The sequence below is a fragment of the Saccopteryx bilineata genome, chromosome 7 (genome assembly GCF_036850765.1).
Source record: "Saccopteryx bilineata isolate mSacBil1 chromosome 7, mSacBil1_pri_phased_curated, whole genome shotgun sequence".
NCBI classification, from domain to species: domain Eukaryota; kingdom Metazoa; phylum Chordata; class Mammalia; order Chiroptera; family Emballonuridae; genus Saccopteryx; species Saccopteryx bilineata.
This window is the reverse complement of record NC_089496.1, coordinates 51,035,252-51,053,371: the sequence shown is the minus strand read 5'-3', so window position 1 is coordinate 51,053,371 and position 18,120 is coordinate 51,035,252. Positions and strand designations below refer to the sequence as shown.

The window sequence follows — 18,120 nt, the reverse complement described above, 5'->3', positions numbered from 1 at the left end:
GGGGGGAGCAGCCACACCGACATCCTAGTGAAAAGAACCGCATCGGGCACAGCCACGAGGACAGGAGCTGGCCAATCTGGGCACATGTTTTTCATCCGAGTAGATTTAAACTCCAGCCACACGGACTGCCCGTTACTGCCTTGTTCGTGTTCTGCACACCGAACAAAAGGCCCGGCGAAGACCCGGCCCTCTGAGGAATAATCCCCCTTCTTTGGAGGCGATCACTGCTTGCCCAGACTGTTCTCCAACAGCAACAAAAACAGAGCCCACGTAAAGCTGTTTAGAGCAAAACCATACAACCTCTGAATACGACCAATTATCGTTTCCACTCTGTGGGCGCTGCTGACCCATTTGCTGCAGGGTTGTGTGTTGGGGGTGTAGTTTTGTTTTGTTTTTTTTCTGCAGTCTTAGTTTCAGTTTAGTTCAGTTTAGTTTTGCAAGAAGGAAAGGGGAAGTGCCTTCTCACCACCCCCCAGGAAGACTCCAGCGGCCCCGGGGTTCTGGAGGCTTCTGGTCGGTCACTGACCTCAGCTGGCAGGCACACCAGTACACGTTTCAGCCACTGCTGAGTCTTGGGTTGCCCCCTCCGCGGCAGACAGTGTTTAGCGCAGAAGAAAGAACTGCTGGGGACCCCTGCAGCTCTTCCCAGAGCCTGGTGGCTCTCTCTCTCTCTCTCTCTCTCTCTCTCTCTCTTCCTCTCTGGGACCTACAACAGTGACAAGTGACTCTGTGAGTGTTTGTGTCTTTATCCGCTCACTGAAAAGCGTGCACGTGAGCGCGGTTGTGTGTGTGTGTGTGTGTGTGTGTGTGTGTCAGAGGACGGAAGAGAAGGGGAGAGAGGCTGACGCATTCTGCGGCCTCAACGCCAGTATTGCTCAACCGGTGGCTTCGGCAGCCAGGCTGCCAGCTCCCGGTGCACGGCTCCAACATGAGGTCCCCCTGGGAAGTCCTTCTGGTGGCTCCTCTGCTCCTCCTCCTGCCCTTGCACACCTCGGCCTCTCCAGCCTACGACGGCCGGCCCGGTGCCAGACCCTCCAATGGGCACACCTGTGCAGGTATGTAAATATTTTGCTTATTTTTTTTTTTATGTGGGCATAACAATGTGGTCAAATAACTTCGCTTGCGTAGTCAATCATCTATTTAATGACACCGGTCGCTGTAAGATTCCAGGCAAGACACCACTAACCTCGCCGATATGGAAGATTTTTGGGTCTGAGAGCGAGTATTCCCATTACACTCACTTATGTGTGAAGAGGAGTGCTCTGCAGAGCTGCTGGTTCCAATTAGACATAGAAGTCTTCCACTGCGTTGGTGGTCAGACTCTCTTCCCCCTGGGCGGGCCTGAAGTTCTGACCTCCCTTTCGGAAGGACAGTGGGCAGCAGCACACTCTAGAAAGATGACGGGCGTGGAACTCGGACAGATGCACCTGCGTCTGAATGCTGCCCACCCCTCCCCCATTCTCTGTCCCCCGTGCTTTCTCCGTCCCTGACCCTGCAGACCAGCTGGTTTTACTGCTCTAGGCCCTTGGACCCACGACGGCTCTCACAGGCCAGGGTTCGCACGGGACAGTTCAGTCCACACAGAGACGGGCTCTCCCTCCAGCTGCTGGTCCGCTTCCCAGCAGAGAGGATCCGGGCTGTCTCTGGGTCACTGAGTCCGAGTCCAGTGGGAGTGAGAACACTCCACCGTGGAGACATGGCTGCCAAGGTCGTGAGCGAGGGCCCGCTCTCACAGAAGGGGGGGTTGTTGTGACTGGAGACACTCCAAAAGGAGCCGCACAGATGTGACTGAGTGACTGAGCCAGCACCCCCATTCTAAACAGCCCAGCTCCGGTCCCGCAGGGAGCCCTTGCCGTGGGAACCAAGCAGCAGGCCTGCGGGGCATGACCTTGAACACAGCCCAGGACCGGAACTAAGCTGTTCAAAGCCCCGGTGGCCCCTTTTTCAATTTACCATACTCCGTCTGCACTGAACTGTGCATCTCATCTGATCACTAAGCAAACATGACTCTTCTGGGCCTGCTCGCCACTTCCCAGCTGTTACAGAATCAATAACGAGCCGCGGTATATTTCACAAAACATCATTTTCTTTACATGGGTGATGTAGGGGCCAAGTAATTCTAGCAGTTCTTAAGTCCTTGACATTTAAATGAGTCTAGCGAGCCCCTCCACCCCCACCCCCGTACTATTTGGTGCTCGGGAGGCCTTAAACAAAAGCTTAAAGAATAACACTTTCCCCCCCCTTCATTCATGCTTGTGATATATATAAAATGCCTTCAGACTCAGTTAAAACCCCTTCTTCCTTCCTGTCTTTCCACCCCCACACCCGACACAGAGTGATCAGAGATGACATTAGAGTTTGAATAATAATAATAATAATAATAATAAAAGAGGTGGTCCTATGATTTCAAGCCAATGTAATCGGTGAAAAGACAGTGTCACCAGCAAAAATAAGAAAGGTAGAGGTCCTGGCAGGTTGGCTCAGCGGTAGAGCGTCGCCTGGTGTGCGGGGGACCCGGGTTCGATTCCCGGCCAGGGCACATAGGAGAAGCGCCCATTTGCTTCTCCACCCCTCCCCCTCTCCTTCCTCTTTGTCTCTCTCTTCCCCTTCCGCAGCCAAGGCTCCATTGGAGCAAAGATGGCCCGGGCGCTGGGGATGGCTCCTTGGCCTCTGCCCCAGGCGCTAGAGTGGCTCTGGTCATGGCAGAGCGACGCCCCAGAGGGGCAGAACATCGCCCCCTGGTGGGCAGAGCGTCGCCCCTGGTGGGCGTGCCGGGTGGATCCCGGTCGGGCGCATGTGGGAGTCTGTCTGACTGTCTCTCCCGGTTTCCAGCTTCAGAAAAATACAAAAAAAAAAAAAAAAAAAAGAAAGGTAGAAACACAGCCCGCAGAGAAGACTGAAAATTTATGACCGTGATCTATACATACAGAAATTTGACTCTTTCTACTCCTCTGTAACCGAGCACTTGGTCATAAGCCAACACTGCCGCCAATCGGGAAAATACTCCATCATTTCGCCACTTAACGTGTCTTAAGATCTGACTTTGCCATCGAGGTTTATATGGAAGGACATTTTTCATCACTTAAATGAACTGATCCTGCAGATTCAACAGTCAGCAAAAATATAGACGAAGCCTGCGTCGAGATGAAAGACTTGACTTATCACGTTGTCAGGTAAAAGTGTATTGAAAAGAGCCATGGCTCAACTTTCCAATTCTTTTTCCCCCTGAGTATAATAGGTTTTAACAAGGTCTCTCGGAGGGAAATTTGTAACAGACAGAATTAAAAGATAAGGCTTAGCAAATCCTTTTCTCTGTTTCCTGGAAATTGACAAAGCGACGGGGTAACAAGTGTTTTTCGCTTTCCACACAGTGGGAACGGGGACTTGATAGAATTGTCAACCGAGAGATCGTTGGAAGTAATTGTCAATGACAGACCACGCTAATATTTTTGACATTTAACGGGGGAGTTAATGAATTAAGTGACATTGCTATATCAAAAGTCCTTTTGTTCCCATTTACTGACTTAAGTAAATGTGTTTCCTTGTCACTTAGTTTTTAAAAGGAAAAATAGGAATAGACATGATCCTGAACCTTGTCACTTTACATTACTTATTCATAAGTAATGTTTTCAACGGATATAGGCACTAAATTACAAAGGCCTAACCATCTCATTAAGAGATGCAATTTCAACCCTGGCCAGTTGGCTCTGCAGTAGAGCACCAGCCTGGTGTGTGAAAGTCCCTGGTTCGATTCCCAGTCAGGGCACCCAGGAGAAGTGACCATCTGCTTCTCCACCCCTCCCACTCCCCCTTTTCTCTCTCTCTCTCTCTCTCTCTTTCTTTCTCTCTCTCTCCCCCCACTTTCTCCTCCCACAGCCATGGCTCATTCAAGCAAGTTGGCCCTGGGCACTGAGGATGGCACCATGGCCTCACTTCAGGTGTTAAAGTAGCTCAGTTGCCAAGTGACAAAGCAACAGCCCCAGATGGGCAGAGCATCGCCCCATAGGGGACTTGCTGGGTGGATCCCAGTCAGGGCACAGGCGGGAGTCGTCTCTCTGCCTCCGCGCTTTTCACTTAATGATAAAAAAAAAAAGAGAGAGAGAGAGAGAGATGCAATTTCAAAATTTACCTTTGTTATTTAAGAATTGTTTATCAAATTAGCAATCCTTTAGATAAGTTCATTTTATTAACAAAGAAAACTCTATCTGGAAGACTTTTTTAATACTTAGATGTTGCATTAACAGGAAATTAAATTTTTTACTTGAATTTTATAGCCGTTTTTAATGTTAAGAAGTGTATTAATCTGGTCAATAAAATACTTTCAATGATAAAAGTATATTACATTGGGGTAAAATTCAATAACTGAAGGAAAAGGCAAGGAAGTCAACTTTGCATTGAAACATGAATTCAAGGAGAGAAATTATCAACTTAAATTTCTCACTGTGTAAGAAGAATTTAATCACATATTGTTTAAGTGGATAAGAAGTATAAATCACAATTGTATTTAGATTTCTTTAAATAGATAGAGACGAGCAATGCTTTAGTTCTATTATGTTTACAATCTGCCTGGAATTATATGCCCTTTGCAGGTATTTAAATTGATATCTATTGATAATATTTCAACACTCATTAAAGTGCGGAAGGGGAATTTGTTAGGGGATATGGAGCAAGGCGCTGGAAAGCCGCTGGACTGCACTCCGGACCCCCCAGCCTGGAGCCAGTGCTCGGCAGTCCGCCCAGCAAGGCTCCTCACAGCCTGGCCCCTTCCTCCCCCTCTCGCTCTGCTCTTCCCACAGACCATGGGCTCCAGCCTTGGCGAACTCTTCCATTCTCACCTGCAGATCTTTAAAAAATGCTCCTGCTCTCTTCCTAAAGGCTTTTCCTGTCTTTTTCTGTCAAAAGAGGTCCATTCCCATTCCTCCCCACTCAGCCCATCCAGGAGGCTGTCCCTGGTCCCCCAGGGCAGAGTTCAGTTTCTTCTTCCTCCGCTGTGGCCCCAAAGCTCTGACAGGTCCCTGGACCGCAGCACGTATACAGGTGGCAGTGACCAGATCAGTGGTTCTCAACCTTTCTAATGCCGTGACCCCGCAATACAGTTCCTCATGTTGCGGTGACCCCAAACCAAAAAATAATTTTGGTGGCTACTTCATAACTGTAATTTTGCTACAGTTATGATTCGGAATGTAAATACCTGATATGCATTATGTATTTTCCGATGGCTTTAGGCGACTCCCGCCGGGGTCGCGACCCACAGGTTGAGAACCGCTGCTCTAGATAGACATCAGTCTTTCCTAAGGGCCGGTGACTTCTCTCGTTCACCTCTGTCTCCTCAAGCTCCTGAGCAGATAGGAGATGCTCACAGGTATGCGTTGCATGAAGAACAGGATGCAGTGGCCCTTGGTGTCTTTGCTCTCGTTTCTTTATCATTGATGTTCTGTGTATTTCAAAACAGGCCGAGGTCCCCGCCCTGCCTCTCTCAGCACAGCCAGCCCATTGCCGCTCACCACCCTTGCGTGTGTCCTGCCTCCCCCCCCCCCCGGGATGCCCCCGGCTCTGTGCTCACCCGCAGGAGTCCGATACACCGCCTCACTCGTTGCCCGTGTTCCTGGGAGAGTTAGCAGTTTGGAACTCACTGAGCATTTTCTCAGAAAGACGAAGTTCCAAGTGGTGGTTGGATGAGGCCACAGAGTCCAATCTTCCCAAATGTAGTGACAATACCAGATACCTACAATTTTAAGAAATTCAACCATAGGAAACAATTAAACCATTGTTGATAGTACATGTCTTTGGGGTTTGTTTTTTTTTAAAGAGTACTACTTTGGCCCTGGCCGGTGGGCTTGGTGGTAGAGTGTTGGCCTGGCGTGCGGAAGTCCCAGGTTCGATTCCCAACCAGGGCACACAGGAGAAGTACCCATCTGCTTCTCCACCCCTCCCCCTCTCCTTCCTCTCTGTCTCTCTCTTCCCCTCCCGCAGCCGAGGCTCCATTGGAGCAAAAGATGGCCCAGGCGCTGGGGATGGCTCCTTGGCCTCTGCCCCAGGCGCTAGAGTGGCTCTGGTCGTGACAAAGCAACGCCCCGGAGGGGCAGAGCATCGCCCCCTGGTGGGCATGCAGGTGGGTCCCGGTCAGGCTCATGCAGGAGTCTGTCTGACTGTCTCCCTGTTTCCGCTTCAGAAAAAAAAAAAAAAAAAAGGAGTACTACTTTAAAAGTACTCTTCTACTTTAAAAAGAGTTTTAGGAGAATATATCTTTGCTGATGGTGGACTCAGCAGGTGAGAGGGAAACTGACCATTGGGAGGCACGTGCTCAAGGCCAGGGGACAGGGCGAAGGGGCGGGGTTCATACCTGGACGGGGCTTCCGTCTCTGGCTGAGAACCAACATCGCAGGGCAACAAGGCTGGAAGCTGGATCGTTTTAGGTGATGACTTTCATACTCTCCTTTCTTCTTTCCTGTTCTGCTCACCCGCACGAGAAAGGCCTGGCATGATGGCTGTCGATTAAAATGCCAAAACAGAAAGCCCTGTCCTCTGCTCCCACCCAACCAGGGAAATCTGGGAACAGAATTTAGGTGTTTGTGAAGGGACACTGCAGAGGGGACATGCTTGACAAACTCACGCTGGTCCCACAGGGATGCGGGGACCCCAATCCAGGCGCGGTGTGGCTCCAAAACCCGTACCCAGAGCAGAAACAAAACAGTCATCCTGATCCTCACTGGTCTTCAGACGTCTTCTCATCACCTCATTAACAAGTCCCAGCGGGCCAACCTCCACAACAGGTCCCTAGCCTGTCCCTTCCCCTCTGTCCCCACTGCCACACATTACTCTAGCCAACACGCCTTCATCCTTCTCCAGGACCAAAACAGTCTCCTAATTCATCTCCCTGCTCCCACCTTTGTCCCTGAAGCTCTTCTCTCCCATGACGGCCACCATGATCTTTTAAAGTCACAGGTCAGATGGAAGCAGCCCCCTCCACCAGACCACCCGTGACTTCCTACGGCTCTCAGGATAAATTCCCGCCCCTTCCGCTCTCTCCACAGCCCACGTCCCGGCCTCCACCTACCCCTGGACCTCATCTCTCACCACTGGGTTTTGGCACCAGCTTCATTACCTCCCAGTGGGTACTAACTCCCCCTTGCCTACAAAGGCTGTTCCTCACCCTGCTTTCTCCTTTCCGTTATATCAGCCATTTTTCTGTGGATGTATTCTCCCAGGTTAGCCTCCTGCGTCGGCTCTAGCTCAGAAGGTTTATACCACCCCACCCTCATTGCCCTCTGCTACTTCAGCCTGTCCCTTCCAGTCACAGAACCTAAAATTACTGATATAATTGTGTTTGCTTACAGACGATCACTGTTTCCTAATAGCACGCCCTCTCTAAAGGGACAGGAACCATATCGGTTTATTCTCGGCACGTGCTCAGAGTCGGCACAGTGCCAGCATCTAGACGGGACTCACTCAAAACGTACGGAGTCCCAGCCCCCGCTCCCATGCCCTAGCCCTCTCTCGGCCCCCTCCGCTTCCTGGTCTGTACAATGCCAGCGATGATTCTTCCATCTCCGTGAAAGTTGAACGAGATGTCAATGTATGCAAAACACTTGGAAAACCGTAAAGTACACGCTCAGCCCTGTGATGAATTATTTATGCTTTGACTCAGGGTCAAAAAGGAAGCGTAGCCACACTGAGACTGGCTCTCACAACTGCCAAGTGCTTTGAAAGCTTTTCAATGAAACGTGGGCTCCGGACAAATGAGAAATCTAATAGACCGCTCTCTGCGGCTGGCGGCCTTTCCAGCCAGCGCAGATACAATTCTAATTACAGTTCCAAGGGTTCTGTTTCGCTTCAAAAGGATTCCGAGGCCCAGTCTGCAGCCTACCTGAGAGGTGTGTGCCCAGAAGAAGGTCTTCGCGGCAGGTGTTTTGACGTGGGCCCATCGGCTTCTCTCCCGACCGTAGCAGGAGTGTCAGTTTCTATTACGCTCATTATGTTCAGGTGCCGGGGCGAGAAGAGCCGTCCCATACGTGACATTTCAGATGGTGACCGCTGAGCAAAACACCCGGCTCTCACCCGCCGTCCTCACTCCCTAAATGAACAGTCGCTTGGGTAAACTCGCTTTAGCAGAGCTGGACCTTTCATTAGCAGCCGGAGAAGAGCCTGTAATGGAGAAATTGCTCTGCCCAGGCGTCGTCCCTCCAAGGGGAAACATTCTTTTGTCTTGTCAAGGCAGTGCAACCTCTTATTAGAAAGCAATAGCAAAGTCAATTTCTCCATTCTGGCCGCTCAGGGATTCGGGACAGACCTCACTGCGGACCCTAAATTAACAGTCCGTGGGGAGGAGGAGGAGATCTCATTGGAAATGGGCGGAGACGAGCAAGGGAGAGAGCAGAACTCAAATCAAAGCTGAGCCCAACCTGGGCGCTTCCGTATTTCCAGCCCCATTACCTGCTTTCCCCCCAGGGTCCTTTAGATTGTCTGTAATAACTGTTCGCTTGGTGGAGTAATGACAGTACCGAGATTCATCTGATGTCCAGAGACAGCTGACTGTTCTTTTGGGCTCCTTTCGATCTATCTAATGATTTCCCATTTTAGCCAGCACTGCTAAGGAGCCAGGAAAGCCAGAAGAATTCTTGGCAGGATTCTTCTGAGCGCAAGAAAAGCCTCAATCTTTAAATATTATACAAAGGACGACAGGCTGGTCCCCGGCAGCACGGTGCTCAGTGTACTCACCCTTCCAAGCCTCCGCGCATTAAAACAAGATGCTGGTGTTGAGTTTTCAGGGGACGGGAACAGTGAGTGACCAACTGGGGACCCCGAGAAGGGAGCCTGCTCAAGGAAAACCCGTGAAGAGTCCCTGATGTTCCACGTTCACCCAAACCTGTTGCCACATTGAACCAACAGTGGATTTCCAAGTCTCAGACCTCACCACGTCTATCTACCGTGCCACTTGCTGTAAGAAATGGTTATTTTAGGTCCCAATGAGAAAGAAAACTTACTACTAATTAAGTTGTGAAAAATACGGAGAAAGACACCGCGTTCCTCCTGGCCGCCAATCTCGTTTCTCTCCTGAGAATGCCTTTTCTCCCAAAGTCACATCTCACCAAACAGTTGACTGGTTCTCACTCTTTCCCATCCAGCTGATGGAGGTTTGGAAACTATACTGTGAGCTTTCCATGGACAGGGGTCACAAGCTCTCTTCATCCGGGCTCCAACGGAGTTAGAGTTTCCTGTCAAGAACAGGTGCTCGGTACTGTAGGCGGAATGCATGCGTCCTTTGATAAAGCCAGTCTTAGAAGGCTTCTCTGACGTCTCGGAATATTGTATGTGACTTTTGCCACAACGAGAAGGAAAAGACAGGAACTGGCAGCATTTTTCCTGTGATACATCTAGCCTTCCATAGGTATTCTTCCTCGTGGGTGTCTCTGTAAAGGAGTGGTCCCCTTCTCCACAGGGATAGAGGGTGTTTCCCAGGACTGCTCCGGCTCCCTCCTCCATTCAGTGAGTGTGTGCTGAGCTCACGTAAGTACTTACGAAGTGTGGAGCTAAGCCACAGAGCGGATGGATGGGTCATTAACTGTGCCGTCAGGGCGGGCGATGTCTGGGGTGGGGGTGGGGGGCTGAAGTCAGAGTAGCATTGACACCGGTCCTGGGTAATGAGGCTGGGACTTCGCGCAATGGGGAGGAGGATGCTGTGAATTGGGGGAAGAAGGGGAGGTTTCACTGGAGTTTGAGGCGAAGGAGGGGGAGAGTCAAAACCAGCGCACAGGAAAACACAGAGCCTTTCAGCGGGGGTGGGGGTGGGGAAATAAAATGAGTTCCTTACGGAATATGGGGTTCGTCCAAGTGAAGTAAAAGTTGCTTATTTGGGGTCCCTCCAAATACATATTTGTCGTCTCAAAGACTGGTTGCTTTAGGGAAACTGAGTCAACACAACACTCCACAATGATCTTCATGTGCTTCCTTGGTCACTTTATTTGAACAAGAAAATGACATCAGGTCTATATTCACCCCAAGGTGCTCCCTGACCTTATTCATTGGAAAAGTATTTATCCTGCCTGACAGTGTGTCCCCTATTCAGGTGCGTCCCGAATACTCCTGTTCCCCTCGGCCACTCAGACCATCCAGGGTCTTCGTCGTTTGCTGCCTTTGAAGGTGCATGCTGGACGTTTTCTGATAACTGAAAACTGCAGTGAGCCAGGTCTGGAGCAATCACGGCTTTCTGCCATTTCTAAGAAGGCATAGAAAATCATAGAATCCACAGCTCAGTCTCAGGCATGACCTGCAGGGGCATCTCCCCTGCTTGCTGTCTGGGCCAGTTCTCCAACTCTTCTTTCCCGAGCCCCACCCCCGCGGTGCTCCAAGTCCACTCCCAGTGTCCAGCGCCGCGGCTCACTGACCAGACGCCACGTGGCACGATGGCCTCGCGAGATCTCAGTCCTGCCCCCCACCGTGTTCTTCTTTGATCCTGAGCCGCGTGGAGGGACCATGGGCTGCAGAACCCGCTGTTTGACTCAGGAAAGGGCACTGGTGGCTTCACACCAGAACGAGCAGCGGAGCCACATCCTGTGATGAGGCTGGAACAGAGAGCAAACAACATTGTCGGTGAGATGACTGAGCCAGGGCACAACCACCAACAAGGGAAGTGTCACTCGGGTGGCTGCCCCTCCCGTTAGCTCACTGTCAGTCAGCAAGCATCTCTTGTCCCCCTGCTCCAAACCCAAACGGCCCGATGTCAGGTACCCAGAGAGAGGAAGGCTCCGTTCCTGCCCTCGAGCAACTGATAATCTAACTCTAAACTTTTTTTTCTTCTGAAGCTGGAAACGGGGAGAGACAGTCAGACAGACTCCCGCATGCGCCCGACTGGAGGGCGATGCTCTGCCCGCCAGGGGCGATGCTCTGCCCCGACCAGAGCCACTCTAGCGCCTGGGGCAGAGGCCAAGGAGCCATCCCCAGCGCCTGGGCCATCTTTGCTCCAATGGAGCCTTGGCTGTGGGAGAGGAAGAGAGAGACAGAGAGGAAGGGGGGGGGTGGAGAAGCAAATGGGCACTTCTCCTATGTGCCCTGGCCGGGAATCGAACCCGGGTCCCCCGCACGCCAGACCGACGGTCTACCGCTGAGCCAACCGGCCAGGGCCATAACTCTAAACTCTTAAACGTGACTTCCAGAAGGGTAGGCAACTTGTTCAAAGTCACTCCAGGTGCCTGTGACTGAGCCAACATAATTTATTGTTTTCTAAAGCCTCCCCCTTCTCAACGACACCACACAGCAAACGCTTATCACACTGCAACATAATTATTTCTAATTGTTTTTCAATTGCTGTTAAAATTTATTTAGCGCCACCTAACTCAACAAGCAATTAGCAGAGACATAAGTCAGGCTGTAAAAAATGCATTACCGGTGTTGAAAATATTCCCAAATATTACATATATCATATTTTTTTATGTATTTAAAATAAAAAATGAAGTTGGTTTATCTCTGGATGATTTGAGGGATGCTTTTCTGTCTTATGCTGTTCTAGAGATAATATTTTTTTAAATTTTCCAAAATGAGCTTGCATGGCTTCTCTATTTAAAAAAAAAAAATTTTTTTTTAATAAAATATACATGAAAATGCTTTCTAGACCATCAAGTGCTAATGAGTATCAGCTACTAAATTCATTGCAAGGTAATAAAATCCTCAAAGCACGGATTAGGTTAAGAGCACACCTAATCGGCCTCGATAGCTGACATTGATAAATGCCCCAGCCGTCAGAGCAGGGGGCTGTCATTCTCAAGATTGTACGCTCTTGGCCCTGGCCGGTTGGCTCAGCGGTAGAGCATTGGCCTGGCGTGCGGGGGACCCAGGTTCGATTCCCGGCCAGGGCACATAGGAGAAGTGCCCATTTGCTTCTCCACCCCCCCCCTCCTTCCTCTCTGTCTCTCTCTTCCCCTCCCGCAGCCGAGGCTCCATTGGAGCAAAGATGGCCCGGGCGCTGGGGATGGCTCCTTGGCCTCTGCCCCAGGCGCTAGAGTGGCTCTGGTCGCGGCAGAGCGACACCCCAGAGGGGCAGAGCATCACCCCCTGGTGGGCAGAGCGTCGCCCCTGGTGGGCGTGCCGGGTGGATCCCGGTCGGGCGCATGCGGGAGTCTGTCTGACTGTCTCTCCCCGTTTCCAGCTTCAGAAAAATACAAAAAAAAAAAAAAAAAAAAAAAAGATTGTACGCTCTCTTGGTCCGATAAGCCCAGGTCTGCCCAGCTCTGTCGGAGGGCACAAAACCATTGTTGCCAAAGCCTCATCAGATGCTTCAGAGTCTCGGAAGGTGGAAGTCGCTCAATCTTCACTGGCAAAAGCCCTCATTTTTCAGAAGGTTTTATTTCTTTCTGTCTAGCGATGCCCAAGGGTACTATTCACATCTGTTACCCGCCATCATCCCTCAAGGAGTCCTGGTGGAAATTTGGTTTTAATGACACCTTGCGTGTGAATTCAGGTCTCCGGCTCCTTGAGCAGATGGATAATCGTGAGCTGACTGCTGAGCCAGGCACCCCGGAACCTCATTTCGGGTGTAAGCATTCTTTTGCCTCCTTGGAAACCAGCCTCTGCTAATCAGCGCTGTTCCTCTTGTCTTAGTGAGGCTGCAACTCTCCTCACACAGACTTCCTGAGCTTTGATCGACCAGCCCCTTGTATAGAGAAGAAAGACTCCCCTCCGCTTGGGGCTTCCCCACCAGTTCAGGAGATCAAGGCTAGTGATCGAAACTTCCAGGAGTTTCAGCCCAGCAATTCTGGGTCTTTACACTTGTCAGATATCACGGTAGCTGAAGGAATATATATATTTCTCACTTAATCCAAGGTTCCTTGCTTACTATATGAGTCCACGCTTTCAGGCAGTGAGCTGTGTCGCCGCGAAGTTAAATGATATCTTATAATAGCGATGTGACTCCAAAGGCACATTCGGTTGTGCTCTGACCTCATTTAGTGAGGAAACCAAAGCTCAGAAAGGCTGGGTGGTAAGCCCAAGATTTCAGCGCAAGACTCGATCCTTGCAACAATGTCCTTCAAGTGACGTCTTCCTCCCCTGAGATCCAAAGCAACGGAAATAAAGCGAGATGCGTTGACCTCCCTAAGGTCCCAGAACTGTACAAGTGGCAGAACGAGGCTGACCGCCAGTTTCTCTGACCCCAAACGCACAATCTTCTTGCCACACTTCACAAGTCACAACAAACTGCAGTGAAGTGTGCTCGCGCTAGATTTTAAAAGGTGAATGGCAAAAATAAATAGCTAAATAAAAATAAATGTTCTGGCCCTGGCCGGTTGGCTCAACGGTAGAGCGTCAGCCTGGCGTGCTGACGCCAGGGGACCCGGGTTTGATTCCCGGCCGGGGCACATGGGAGAAGTGCCCATTTGCTTCTCCACCCTCCTCCTCCTTCCTCTCTGTCTCTCTCTTCCCCTCCCGCAGCCAAGGCTCCATTGGAGCAAGGATGGCCCGGGCGCTGGGGATGGCTCCTTGGCCTCTGCCCCAGGCGCTAGAGTGGCTCTGGTCACGGCAGAGTGATGCCCCGGAGGGGCAGAGCATCGCCCCCTGGTGGGCAGAGTGTCGCCCCCTGGTGGGCGTGCCGGGTGGATCCCGGTCGGGCGCATGCAGGAGTCTGTCTGACTGTCTCTCCCCGTTTCCAGCTTCAGAAAAATACAAATAAATAAATAAATAAATAAATAAATAAATAAATAAATGTTCTGTTCCACAGAGTGGGTGTTCTCGAGGACACATGCCTTTCCCTTCTTCCCCCCCCTCACCCGACTCCAGCACAGTTTCCCGTGCGACACTGCTGACATGGTCTTCTCTCTTGCAGCGTGTGTGGTGGTGGTGTCTGTGATCGAACAGCTGGCTCAAGTCCACAACTCCACGGTCCAGGCGTCCATGAAGAGGCTGTGCGACTACCTGCCCGGTGAGCACAGAGAGGGTCTCGCGGCGGAGGGGCTCCTCTTCCTCCTCACTCACGAGTCATCACTCATGGCGCGTCAGGAGTGAGTTTACAGCCTACACGTCCTTGTGTGAAGGAGAATCTGATGATCGTCGCTGTAAACTGACACCCCTACGGGGCTCATAGAAATCAAAGCAAACACAAGAAAACCGCTCTAGTCCGTTTTATCCCCTGACATTCATTTTTCCGTCCTGGTAGGTTAATGGCGGTCAATCAAGGTTCTCATATCATCATGGTCAAAATGATAAATAGTTTTCAATAACTTTTGTTAGTTTGGCCACAGACACGTACCCAGATGCATGCACAACCCCAACATGAAGCTTCGGGCTGAGGAAACAACTGATCTCAAAACCCTAAATGCGAAAATAACCTGAGGACGTTCCATTGATTGGAACTGCATCTCAATAAATTGCCTACCGTGTCCTGCAAAAGAAGGAGCTGATTGGTGGTTTCAACAAGTCATGGATTTGCTTTTCAATCTCAGCAGACAGAAAATATTCTTTTATCCCTTAAAGATACTGTTAGGTGAATAGTCACGATGAACCAACTTTCTTGAGAGTCAGATTTTCATTGATTTGATGTGAAGGAACTAATTCATCAAGGATGCCCACTTTATTTCTCCTAAGTAAGGGAGTTGGACTAAGGGTGACCGTGTCTTTGATTTATTGAGCGTGCTGTGCCATGTGCACCAAACCGTTTCAGAGAATTTATTGCATGTGGTCCCGATACGCTAGGGGTCCCCAAACTTTTCACACAGGGGGTCAGTTCACTGTCCCTCAGACTGTTGGAGGGCCGGACTATAAAAAAAAACTATGAACAAATCCCTATGCACACTGCACATATCTTATTTTAAAGTAAAAAAACAAAACGGGAACAAATACAATATTTAAAATAAAGAACAAGTACATTTAAATCAACAAAATGACCAGTATTTCAATGGGAACTATGGGCCTGCTTTTGGCTAATGAGATGGTCAATGTCCGGTTCCATATTTGTCACTGCTAGCCGTAACAAGTGATATGACGCACTTCCGGAGCCGTGACACGTGCGTCCCGCATATCAGAAGTAGTACTGTACGTGAGCGACACCACTGTTTGGGGCACCACCACATACAGTATTCACTGACCACCAATGAAAGAGGTGCCCTTTCCGGAAGTGCAGCAGGGGCGGATAAATGGCCTTAGGGGGCCACATGCAGCCTGCGGGCCTAGTTTGGGGACCCCTGCGATAGGCACTCACAAGTTAAATATTTTAAATTAAAAAAATAGCCCTGGCCGGTTGGCTCAGTGGTAGAGTGTTGGCCTGGTGTGCAGGAGTCCCGGGTTTGATTCCCGGCCAGGGCACACAGGAGAAGCGCCCATCTGCTCCTCCACCCCTCCCCCTCTCCTTCCTCTCTGTCTCTCTCTTCCCCTCCCGCAGCCAAGGCTCCATTGGAGCAAAGTTGGCCCAGGCGCTGAGGATGGCTCTGTGGCCTCTGCCTCAGGCACTAGAATGTCTCTGATTGCAGCAGAGCATCGCCCCCTGGTGGGCATGCTGAGTGGATCTCAGTCGGGCGCATGCGGGAGTCTTTCTGACTGCCTCCCTCTTTCCAACTTCAGAAAAATACAAAAAAGAAATAAAATAAAAAGTAAACCCGGAGAGAAGATAAAATACAAACCCATGTATTTACTGTTTCCCAGATGGACCCTTGCTGAGAGGTCCGTTCCATCAGGTCCTTCTCTGTTGAGCTGTGGCCTGGCAGCTAACCCTGGAACATCCTCTGGTCTCCCCCACTGCCAATTCCATTCTCTTACCTCTCTGGAAAAAAAGTGCACACGTGAACTTAATGGGTATTGCCCTCATTAAGTCAGGCTTGATTATTTCTCCTGCCTACCTCATTAAGTCACTTGAATGACTCCATACCTCATGTATAGTATTGTTCAGTGGGCGATTTTTTAAACCTTTTCTGGTAAAAAAAAAACAAATGTAGAAAATGACACAAGATAAATGTATGCTTTTAACACCCTTGTACATATAGCTCGGGTCAAGAAAGAATAGCTACATAGCCATTCCGGAAGCCCCGCCCCACCAGAAATCCTCCTTCCCCCTCATAGAGCAATGCCCTGCATTGTGCAGCAATCATGGCTTTGCATTGCTTTACAGTGTTACCCCCAAGTCAGCATGCCCAGACATCACAGTCCTGTCCTGACCAGTTTTAAATGTTTGGATGTGTCTTTTAAGTCTATTTTGATCTACGCATTTCCTTTCCCTCCCTTCAGTTTCCTTGTAATTCAGCTGTGGAATTTGCCTTGAAGCATTTCCCCCAGTCTGGATTTTGCTGATCGCACCCGTGAGGTGTAATTGAACCCCTTTCTCTGTGTTCTGTGTCTCCTGAAAATTGGTGGCTGGCCCACAGGCTGGATCAGACTCCAGTTTGATTTCTATGGCAGGACTGTGAGTGCTGGTGTTTTCATTCATCAGGAGGCCATCATAAGTGGCTTTCTTTTTTCTCTTTTTGTGATGTTAGCAGCTGTTGACACTCAATGACCAGACCTATTAGTGCGGGGGTGGGGGGGGTAGGGGGGGTGTTGCAAAACGGTGCTGTTTTAATCTATCATTTATATTTCATTTAGCAATTGAAGTACATGAGAGACAATTCCTCCCCTCATCATCATATTTCAAAGACACTCTTCCCACAGTCCTTAAGCGTACTGTTACTGAGAGTGGCAGGATAAATAATTCATTCTTTTGCTTGATTTGCCAGTTTTCAAACAATTCATTGCCTTTCTATTATCATTCCAAAGAAATTAGCCTTATTTAAAATGTCATTATGAACTCATGATTTTGTACATATTTGATGAGTTTGAGTCTATTTCAATGATCATCCTTTGGAAGCTCAAATTGTCCCAACTTTGACCAGAGCCTAAGTAACATGACATGAGCCTCAGTAACTCCTGCCAGCTTCCTCACTAACAAGTATGACATCATGTTCCAACCCTGTCTTATGTGTATGGCTGGAAGTCAGTCATTTCTCTTAGAAGCCCCGTTTTCTTTAGGTGGGAAATAGTATTGTAAGGCCATAATCTAGGTGCCTAGAAATACTCACTCTATCCAGCTGATCATTCCTCCTAGGCCTCTGTTGGTCAAATAAGTTTGTAATATGATATATATGTTTGCTCGCTTATAGTTTGCATTGGGTGTGGGTGACAGGCTGTAAACAGGCAGGATTCTTATAGCCTAAGGCTTAGCTTTAAGACTAAGCCTTTCCCACCCTTTTTGATGTGGGGTGGTGCACTCTCACGAGGAATCCCATTATGCCTCAGATAAGTGACTTTGTGTCAGAGACTTCTTTGTTTGTATATTGGATTAAAGGTTTGGATTTCTACACTATAAAGTGGGGCAGACTGGGAGCTTGCTCTCTCTCGGTTCCTGAGATTAGCATTAGAGGAGAGAGCAGAGAAAGGCCATGTGGAGGAGACCAGGAGAGGCAGCCAAGATGGTTGAGTGTTGAGTAAGAAGCCAGTTTGTGCAGAGTTTGTGCAGAGAGAAGGAAGGAGATGGGGAACAGAGGTGAATAAGTCTGGTGAGGGAGACACCTTTGATTCTAGGAAACTTGGATAAGTCAGTAGCTTTGTGAGCACTGAATGTGAGTGGGTTTTGGAACCCAGTGTGTGTTTTTACTTGCCCGCCGGGTGCAAGCTAGGATTAAAGATGATGGCCCACCAGTTCTTGGCTCCGTTGTTTCTTTACCGACTGTCCGAATCCAATGCAAACCTGCATGGGCCAGGCTGCTGTGATGGTGACCGTGGATACTGGCTTTACAACCTCTTCAGTAGACACTCATAGACATACACATATATACATCTACATATATAATTTTAAAACAAAATTTCTAATGAGTTCATACTGACACTTCAAACTCAGGACTACTGGATTTTTTTTCTTAATCTCTTCTCTACAGAGCTGTTATCAGCTAGCTGCATTCCACACTCTTAACTCTTCATTCTCAAGGACAAAGGGATTGATAGAATTAAAATAGACTGTAATTACTCATTTACCTATCCCTCATTGCACATAGAACAGTCTCGGAAAATCAATCCTAATACTACCCGCCATTAATACGGTTTATAATCATTGAGAGCAGTTAAAGTTGTTTTCTGCCCGTGCTTTCCCCGTTTCTTATTTAATCATCGCAC

At 49.4% G+C, this 18,120-nt stretch overlaps 1 protein-coding gene across 1 annotated transcript in view; it reads left to right on the top strand.

The window, feature by feature from the left end:
• Positions 1–539: 539 nt before the first annotated feature.
• AOAH (acyloxyacyl hydrolase) overlaps positions 540–18,120 on the top strand; it is a 119,176-nt gene continuing 101,595 nt past the window's right edge. Inside the window, exons 1-2 of the mRNA XM_066239870.1 lie at positions 540–1,055; positions 13,814–13,909. Of these exons, the coding sequence (XP_066095967.1) occupies positions 929–1,055; positions 13,814–13,909 (223 nt within the window). The 5' untranslated portion in view covers positions 540–928. The remainder of the gene's footprint in view (positions 1,056–13,813; positions 13,910–18,120) is intronic.